General features: G+C 43.5%; 1 protein-coding gene across 2 annotated transcripts in view; it reads right to left on the reverse strand.

Moving 5' to 3' along the window:
- Positions 1-10000, reverse strand: part of sptbn4b (spectrin, beta, non-erythrocytic 4b) — a 190293-nt gene that overhangs the window by 179110 nt on the left and 1183 nt on the right. For both annotated transcript variants that reach the window (XM_072914973.1, XM_061972189.1), the window contains exon 2: positions 1761-1918. In XM_072914973.1, the coding sequence (XP_072771074.1) occupies positions 1761-1905 (145 nt within the window). In that variant the 5' untranslated portion in view covers positions 1906-1918. The remainder of the gene's footprint in view (positions 1-1760; positions 1919-10000) is intronic.

The raw sequence follows: 10000 nt of genomic DNA on the forward strand, positions 1-10000 counted from the left end.
TGACCACTAAATGGTAACACCCCAATAAGTTTTTCAACTTGTTTAAGTCAGGTCATGTGACCGCCTGGCTCTGTTTGATTGGTCCAACGTCACCAGTGACTGCATCTGATTGGTGGAACGGAGTGAACGTCACCAGTGACTGTATTTGTTGAAACGCAGGCACTATGAAGGTCTGTCTGACAGACCAAAACAAACAAAGCGTGCATTAACAGATCGATCAAAATTAGTAGCGAGTAGCGAGCTGAATGTAGATAAAAGTAGCGGAGTAAAAGTAGCGTTTCTTCTCTATAAATATACTCAAGTAAAAGTAAAAGTATGTTGCATTAAAACTACTCTTAGAAGTACAATTTATCCCAAAAGTTACTCAAGTAGATGTAACGGAGTAAATGTAGCGCGTTACTACCCACCTCTGGTGACGTCACAGGAAAATGGACGGGTGGTTAAAATCAGGCACTTTGAAGCTTTTTTTTAGGGATATTGCGTGATGGGTAAAATTTTGAAAAAAACTTCGAAAAATATAATAAGCCACTGGGAACTGATTTTTAATGGTTTTAACCATTCTGAAATTGTGATAATGTTCCCCTTTAAGGCCCAACACTTGTAGCGTGTGACCATAGCAGAATTACGCAAGTCAGTATTCATTAGAGATGCGCGGTTTGCGGGCACAACCGCGGAGTCCGCGGATTATCCGCGGATTATCCGCGGATTATCCGCGGAACGGGCGAATGAAATTAAAAAAAAATAGATTTTATCCGCGGGTCGGGTCGGGCGGTTGAAATAAAAAAAAATTAGATTTTAAATAGATTCAGGCGGGTGGCAGTTAAACCAATTGGTAAATATATATACATAGTTAAATGTTGTTACCCACATACGAAAAACGAGCAGGCACCTGCAGCATATGCCACAACAGAAGAAGAAAAAAAAAAGAGATGGTCACTTTTAGGAGCGGAGAAGGGACGCCTCGCCGGGTCCGGGACCGAGGCCCCTTCCCCCGAGAGGGCCCCACCGGGAGCCGTAGCTGAGGCGATCCGCGAGAAGGGCCCGACGCACGTCCAGGGTCACCACCGCGCCCACCGCACCGACACCCCGCCTCGTCCGCCTTCGCCGCGGCCGGCGTCACGCGCAGCAGGTAAGCAGCTTACCTGCCCGCCACCCCCGTGGCCGGGGGCTCGTAACAGGGGTCACTCCGCGCGCTCCGCCCGCGCAGCTTACCTGCCCGCCACCCCTGTTGCCGGGGGCGCGTAACAGGGGTCACTCCGCGCGCAGTGCGCTCACGAAAGGGGTGGGGCTCACCCTGGTTGATATAGACAGCAGGACGGTGGCCATGGAAGTCGGAACCCGCTAAGGAGTGTGTAACAACCCACCTGCCGAATCAACTAGCCCTGAAAATGGATGGCGCTGGAGCGTCGGGCCCATACCCGGCCGTCGCCGGCAGCGAGACGCGCTTGGAGGTGCGCTCAGCGCGGCTCCCATATGATTGCGCACTGGTGTGCGTCTGGGTCGTGACAGCGTGGCACGCGAATGTCTGTGCTGCATTGGATCAGTCTCCTTTCTTTAACAGGCAAAAGCTTTATAACCTCACTAATGCCTTGCATCGTCTATATTAGATATATAACAACGGGCGGGTGCGGGCGGATGCGGTTCTGATCAAATGTTAGATCGGGTGGATGGCGGATGGTTGGCGACTTTCTGATGCGGTTGCGGATGAAATAATTGCCTATCCGCGCATCTCTAGTATTCATCTTTGCGTGACCTCTGACCTGCCAGGGCTTTGATGCGGGAGCACTCAAACAGCTTGGCACTGGTACACTCCGTCTCCCAGAACCCCGAGCTGATTGGCCGGTTGTTGTTGTTGAGCTGGCGCTGGGCTTCGGCGTTGTCCAAGTCTGGGGAGGCATTCGCCATGGCGCCCGACGCCCTGCCACACACACACAAACACAGACATGCACACACACAAACACACACACACACACACACGGCCAGAGGCTTGTGATATGACACGTCTGATCTTTGCACGCTAAATAAGCAAGCACAGGTTCTACAAACCCCAAGACCAGTGAAGTTGGCACGTTGGGTAAATCCTAAATAAAAACAGAATACAATGATTTGCAAATCCTTTTCAACTTATATTCAATTGAATAGACTGCAAAGACAAGATACTTAACGTTCGAACTGGAAAACTTTGTTATTTTTTGCAAATATTACCTCATTTGGAATTTGATGCCTGCAACATGTTTCAAAAAAGCTGGCACAAGTGGCAAAAAAGACTGATAAAGTTGAGGAATGCTCATCAAACACTTATTTGGAACACCCCACAGGTGAGCAGGCTAATTGGGAACAGGTGGGTGCCACGATTGGGTATAAAAGCAGCTTCCATGAAATGCTCAGTCATTCACAAACAAGGACGGGGCGAGGGTCACCACTTTGTCAACAAATGCGTGAACAAATTGTTGAACAGTTTAAGAACAACATTTCTCAACCAGCTATTGCAAGGAATTTAGGGATTTCACCATCTACGCTCCGTAATATCATCAAAAGGTTCAGAAAATCTGGAAAAATCACTGCACGTAACATTGAATGCCCGTGACCTTCGATCCCTCAGGCGGTACTGCATCAAAAACCGACATCAGTGTGTAAAGGATATCACCACATGGACTCAGGAACACTCCAGAAAACCACTGTCAGTAACTACAGTTTGTCGCTACATCTTTAAGTGCAAGTTAAAACTCTACAAAGCCTGCTAATTAGCCCGCAAAGCAAAAGCCATTTATCAACAACACCCAGAAACGCCGCCGGCTTCGCTGGGCCTGAGCTCATCTAAGATCGACTGATGCAAAGTGGAAAAGTGTTCTGTGGTCTGACGAGTCCACATTTCAAATTGTTTTTGGAAACTGTGGACGTCGTGTCCTCCGGAACAAAGAGGAAAAGAACCATCCGGATTGTTATAGGCGCAAAGTGTAAAAGGCAGCATGTGTGATGGTATGGGGGTGTATTAGTGCCCAAGACATGGGTAACTTTCACATCTGTGAAGGCACCATTAATGCTGAAAGGTACATACAGGTTTTGGAGCAACATATGTTGCCATCCAAGCAACGTTACCATGGACGCCCCTGCTTATTTCAGCAAGACAATGCCAAGCCACGTGTTACAACAGCGTGGCTTCGTAGTAAAAGAGTGTGGGTACTAGACTGGCCTGCCTGTAGTCCAGACCTGTCTCCCATTGAAAATGTGTGGCGCATTATGAAGCCTAAAATAGCACAACGGAGACCCCCGGACTGTTGAACAACTTAAGCTGTACATCAAGCAAGAATGGGAAAGAATTCCACCTGAGAAGCTTCAAAAATTGGTCTCCACAGTTCCAAAATGTTTACTGAAGGAAAGGCCTTCATACGTTAACATGAAAGTGACAAGAAAGATGAGACTAATGCACTAGGGCTGCAGCTAACGATTATTTTTCTATCGATTAATCTATAGATTATTTTTTCGATTAATCGGTTAATCTATAGATTATTTTTTCGATTAATCTATAGATTATTTTTCCTTTTACCGATTTTTTTTTAATTTAAAATGAAGAGGAAAAAATAAATGTAGGCCAGTTTTTTCAAAAGGCATGGCTTTTATTTACAAAAAAAAAAGTATGGCCACTCAGTCAACATTGACAACAACATGACAAAATATTCTGTAACAATGTAAACATTTAAAACTTTTAACATTTAGCAAAATTAAAAGTATCTTATTTGCTTTTTAATGTGCAAATATAAAAGTAAACATCCAGTGCAAATCTTAATATTCTGGAATAGTATAAGCATTTCAAAAGTAAAAGTATTGCTTATTTTGCTTTAAAATGTGCAAAAATAAAGATAAACATCCAATACAAAAAAGTGCAAAACGGAAATATTCTGTAACAAGTGTAAACATTTCTACAAAAGTAAAAGTATTGCTTATTTGCTAAAATGTGCAAAAATAAAGCTAAACATCCAATACAAAAAAGTGTACAGTGTAAACATTTCAACAAAAGTAAAAGTATTGCTTATTTTGCTTAATAACACAACGATAGTATGATTAAAGTGAAAGTTAATTGTTGGTTTGTACATAGTATATGTAGCTGTTAATGTTGTAAAAGGTATTTGCACAACTAACTAACGTTAGCGTTTGTGACACGTCTTGTGCCGTGGGGTTCTTTCAGGACCGACAGACTGAACGCCAGACGGCTTTGCCAGGTTTACAATCTTTTAATTTTACACAAAGTCTTTTCTCTTCCAACTGCGCGGATCGCGCACCTGGGCACGATTGCGGCGTCGCTCCCGGCGCGCCCCGCCTCGCCGCTCGCTCGCCGCCGCCGCCTCTCCACAGCGTTAAAGAGGAGCGCGTCTTTGTAAACACTGAACAGGCACGCCAAACGCGCCTCTCAGAGCGAAACGGTGCTTTAGTTTATGAATTTACAACGCAGATACAAATGACACATTCATGTTTTTGTGTAATGATGACAACGTATACGCACGCGGACGATTGACTTGTTGATGGTGATGGCAAGAACGCTGTCGGGGGTTTTCTTTTCAAATGTTCGTTCATAGCCGTTGTGCTGCTATGATAGGCCATTTCCGCTCGACACAGTGTGCATACAACAACATTATTAGGCCGTTTATTGAAATACTCCCACACTTTTGACGACTTTTGGCGTGCTTTTTTCCCCTCGCTCGCATCGTCTGCTTTGCGCTACGCCATGACAGTAAAGTAGTGTGACGTAAATATGCGACGCGCCGACGCACAAAAACGGCGTCGACGTATTTACGTAACCGATGACGTCGACTACATCGACGCGTCGTTTCAGCCTTATAATGCACGCTACTGTAAATATTTCTATTGTATATTTACAGTCGCGCATGTCCTATCTGGGAGTTTTGGAGCCATTATGAATAATTAACGTGGCAACAGGGTCTCGCAATAACAAGGCTTTAAAAATAAACGCTGCTGTCTAAAAAAGAAGAATGATTCTGACAGCTGAGAAGCGTAAAAATAACTTCTGGCCAAAAAAACAAATGAAAAGGACATTGCCTTTGGAGACATGCACATCAAGAAGGCATTAGAGCGCATGTTCAAAGAGCAACACAAACACTGAGCTGCGTTTCAGCTAACTACTCAGATGGTTGAATAATATTAATAATCAGAATGAAGAATACTTGTGAGGAAATGATGGCGGCACACTACAATCAGGCAAGAAGTCACAGAGCGAAACAGCTCTCATCAGACTCCTTCCCCAACTGGCGGTTTCTCTGAGGCGCATTCTCCTATTTGACCACAAGTCCTCATCGCAACTGTCAGCCGCTCGTCAAAACACGTGATGATGTTTTCAGGGCCACCCCTGCAAATCCAGATGATGCACCGCCAACACCAACCAATAACCGACGATGGCCCCGAGGAGCCCGCTCAGCACCTGGCACCATGATTTATATTTAGATGTAGCTACTAGTCGTTAGCTTATACAACTGCGTCAATAAAGACAAGATGCAGGTGCTACACCTCGCAGAGCATACGTCAAAACTGCATATACGGTGGGGCAAAGAAGTATTTAGTCAGCCACCAATTGTGCAAGTTGTCCCACTTAAAATGATGACAGAGGTCTGTAATTTTCATCTTAGGTACACTTCAACTGTGAGAGACAGAATGTGAAAAAAAAATCCAGGAATTCATATTGTAGGATTTTTAAAGAATTTATTTGTAAATTATGGTGGAAAATAAGTATTTGGTCAATAACAAAAATTCAACTCAATACTTTGTAATATAACCTTTGTTGGCAATTACAGAGGTCAAACGATTACTATAGGTCTTTACCAGGTTTGCACACACAGTAGCTGGTATTTTGGCCCATTCCTCCATGCAGATCTTCTCGAGAGCAGTGATGTTGTGGGGCTGTCGCCGAGCAACACGGACTTTCAACTCCCTCCACAGATTTTCTAAGGGGTTGAGGTCTGGAGACTGGCTAGGCCACTCCAGGACTTTCAAATGCTTCTTACGGAACCACTCCTTCGTTGCCCGGGCGGTGTGTTTGTGATCATTGTCATGCTGGAAGACCCAGCCACGTTTCATCTTCAAAGCTCTCACTGATGGAAGGAGGTTTTGGCTCAAAATCTCACGATACATGGTCCCATTCATTCTTTCCTTAACACGGATCAGTCGGCCTGTCCCCTTAGCAGAAAAGCAGCCCCAAAGCATGATGTTTCCACCCCCATGCTTCACAGTAGGTATGGTGTTCTTGGGATGCAACTCAGTATTCTTCTTCCTCCAAACACGACGAGTTGAGTTTATACCAAAAAGTTCTATTTTGGTTTCATCTGACCACATGACATTCTCCCAATCCTCTGCTGTATCATCCATGTGCTCTCTGGCAAACTTCAGACGGGCCTGGACATGCACTGGCTTAAGCAGGGGGACACGTCTGGCCCTGCAGGATTTGATTCCCTGTCGGCGTAGTGTGTTACTGATGGTAACCTTTGTTACTTTGGTCCCAGCTCTCTGCAGGTCATTCAGCAGGTCCCCCCGTGTGGTTCTGGGATTTTTGCTCACCGTTCTCATGATCATTTTGACCCCACGGGATGAGATCTTGCGTGGAGCCCCAGATCGAGGGAGATTATCAGTGGTCTTGTATGTCTTCCATTTTCTGATAATTGCTCCCACAGTTGATTTTTTCACACCAAGCTGCTTGCCTATTGTAGATTCACTCTTCACAGTCTGGTGCAGGTCTTCAATTATTTTCCTGGTGTCCTTTGACAGCTCTTTGGTCTTGGCCATAGTGGAGTTTGGAGTCTGACTGTTTGAGGCTGTGGACGGGTGTCTTTTATACAGATAACAAGTTCAAACAGGTGCCATTAATACAGGTAACAAGTGGAGGACAGAAGAGCTTCTTAAAGAAGAAGTTACAGGTCTGTGAGAGCCAGAGATCTTCCTTGTTTGAAGTGACCAAATACTTATTTTCCACCATAATTTACAAATAAATTCTTTAAAATTCCTACAATGTGAATTCCTGGATTTTTTTTCCCATTCTGTATCTCACAGTTGAAGTGTACCTATGATGAAAATTACAGACCTCTGTCATCATTTTAAGTGGGAGAACTTGCACAATCGGTGGCTGACTAAATACTTTTTTGCCCCACTGTATGTGTTTTTCTAACCACAGGGTGCCCCCTGGAGGGCTGCCAAAAATATCTGTTTCTCAGCTGTGGTCGGTAACTCAGATGTAATACACTTTTCCACCACTTGTGGCAGTAATGACAATCTCTAAACAAACAGAAGAAGTTGATTGATTGATTGATTGATTGATTGAAACTTGTATTAGTAGATTGCACAGTACAGTAAATATTCCGTACAATTGACCCCTAAATGGTAACACCCCAATAAGTTTTTCAACTTGTTTAAGTCGAGGTCCACGTTAATCAATTCAAGTCTGGAGCTAAAAGTCATAGTTTCTGAAGCGCCAAAATTATAACTAAAGTGATGAAGCTGTATTTTCATTTGCACTTTAATTTTATTGACAGCATATTTATTTCAGCAAATCATATTTGTATGTTAATTCATTTTTCGTACTTATTTTTCTAATGCGCTTGACCGAAACATAAGGTATATGTTTAATCAAAAGATATCATTATTGGATATGGGGCGGGGTTATGGGGGGAGGAGTATATTTATAGCTAGAATTCACTGAAAGTCAAGTATTTCTTTTATATATATATATATATATATATATATATATATATATATATATATATATATATATATATATATATATATATATATATAAAATAAATATAATAAAATACATAAAAATGACAATCTGGAGAAATCACTGCATGTAAGCAGCTAAGCCCGTGACCTTCCATCCCTCAGGCTGTACTGCATCAACAAGCGACATCAGTGTGTAAAGGATATCACCACATGGGCTCAGGAACACTTCAGAAACCCACTGTCAGTAACTACAGTTGGTCGCTACATCTGTAAGTGCAAGTTAAAACTCTCCTATGCAAGGCGAAAACCGTTTATCAACAACACCCAGAAACGCCGTCGGCTTCGCTGGGCCTGAGCTCATCTAAGATGGACTGATACAAAGTGGAAAAGTGTTCTGTGGTCTGACGAGTCCACATTTCAAATTGTTTTTGGAAACTGTGGACGTCGTGTCCTCTGGACCAAAGAGGAAAAGAACCATCCGGATTGTTATAGGCACAAAGTGTAAAAGGCAGCATGTGTGATGGTATGGGGGTGTATTAGTGCCCAAGACATGGGTAACTTACACATCTGTGAAGGCACCATTAATGCTGAAAGGTACATACAGGTTTTGGAGCAACATATGTTGCCATCCAAGCAACGTTACCATGGACGCCCCTGCTTATTTCAGCAAGACAATGCCAAGCCACGCGTTATATCAACGTGGCTTTATAGTAAAAGAGTTGCGGGTACTAGACTGGCCTGCCTGTAGTCCAGACCTGTCTCCCATTGAAAATGTGAAGCCTAAAATAGCACAAGGGAGACCCCCGGACTGTTGAACAACTTAAGCTGTACATCAAGCAAGAATGGGAAAGAATTCCACCTGAGAAGCTTCAAAAATGTGTCTCCTCAGTTCCCAAACCTTTACTGAGTGTTGTTAAAAGGAAAGGCCATGTAACACAGTGGTGAACATCCCTTTCTTTGCAAAAAAAAAATAAAGTTTATGAGTTTGAACATCAAATATGTTGTCTTTGTAGTGCATTCAACTGAATATGGGTTGAAAAGGATTTGCAAATCATTGTATTCCGTTTATATTTACATCTAACACAATTTCCCAACTCATATGGAAACGGGGTTTGTATATATATACAGGTAAAAGCCAGTAAATTAGAATATTTTGAAAAACTTGATTTATTTCAGTAATTGCATTCAAAAGGTGTAACTTGTACATTATATTTATTCATTGCACACAGACTGATGCATTCAAATGTTTATTTCATTTAATTTTGATGATTTGAAGTGGCAACAAATGAAAATCCAAAATTCCGTGTGTCACAAAATTGGAATATTACTTAAGGCTAATACAAAAAAGGGATTTTTAGAAATGTTGGCCAACTGAAAAGTATGAAAATGAAAAATATGATCATGTACAATACTCAATACTTGGTTGGAGCTCCTTTTGCCTCAATTACTGCGTTAATGCGGCGTGGCATGGAGTCGATGAGTTTCTGGCACTGCTCAGGTGTTATGAGAGCCCAGGTTGCTCTGATAGTGGCCTTCAACTCTTCTGCGTTTTTGGGTCTGGCATTCTGCATCTTCCTTTTCACAATACCCCACAGATTTTCTATGGGGCTAAGGTCAGGGGAGTTGGCGGGCCAATTTAGAACAGAAATACCATGGTCCGTAAACCAGGCACGGGTAGATTTTGCGCTGTGTGCAGGCGCCAAGTCCTGTTGGAACTTGAAATCTCCATCTCCATAGAGCAGGTCAGCAGCAGGAAGCATGAAGTGCTCTAAAACTTGCTGGTAGACGGCTGCGTTGACCCTGGATCTCAGGAAACAGAGTGGACCGACACCAGCAGATGACATGGCACCCCAAACCATCACTGATGGTGGAAACTTTACACTAGACTTCAGGCAACGTGGATCCTGTGCCTCTCCTGTCTTCCTCCAGACTCTGGGACCTCGATTTCCAAAGGAAATGCAAAATTTGCTTTCGTCAGAAAACATGACTTTGGACCACTCAGCAGCAGTCCAGCTGGTGTCGGTCCACTCTGTTTCCTGAGATCCAGGGTCAACGCAGCCGTCTACCAGCAAGTTTTAGAGCACTTCATGCTTCCTGCTGCTGACCTGCTCTATGGAGATGGAGATTTCAAGTTCCAACAGGACTTGGCGCCTGCACACAGCGCAAAATCTACCCGTGCCTGGTTTACGGACCATGGTATTTCTGTTCTAAATTGGCCCGCCAACTCCCCTGACCTTAGCCCCATAGAAAATCTGTGGGGTATTGTGAAAAGGAAGATGCA

Source organism: Nerophis lumbriciformis, linkage group LG17, assembly GCF_033978685.3.
Source record: "Nerophis lumbriciformis linkage group LG17, RoL_Nlum_v2.1, whole genome shotgun sequence".
Lineage (NCBI taxonomy): Eukaryota > Metazoa > Chordata > Actinopteri > Syngnathiformes > Syngnathidae > Nerophis > Nerophis lumbriciformis.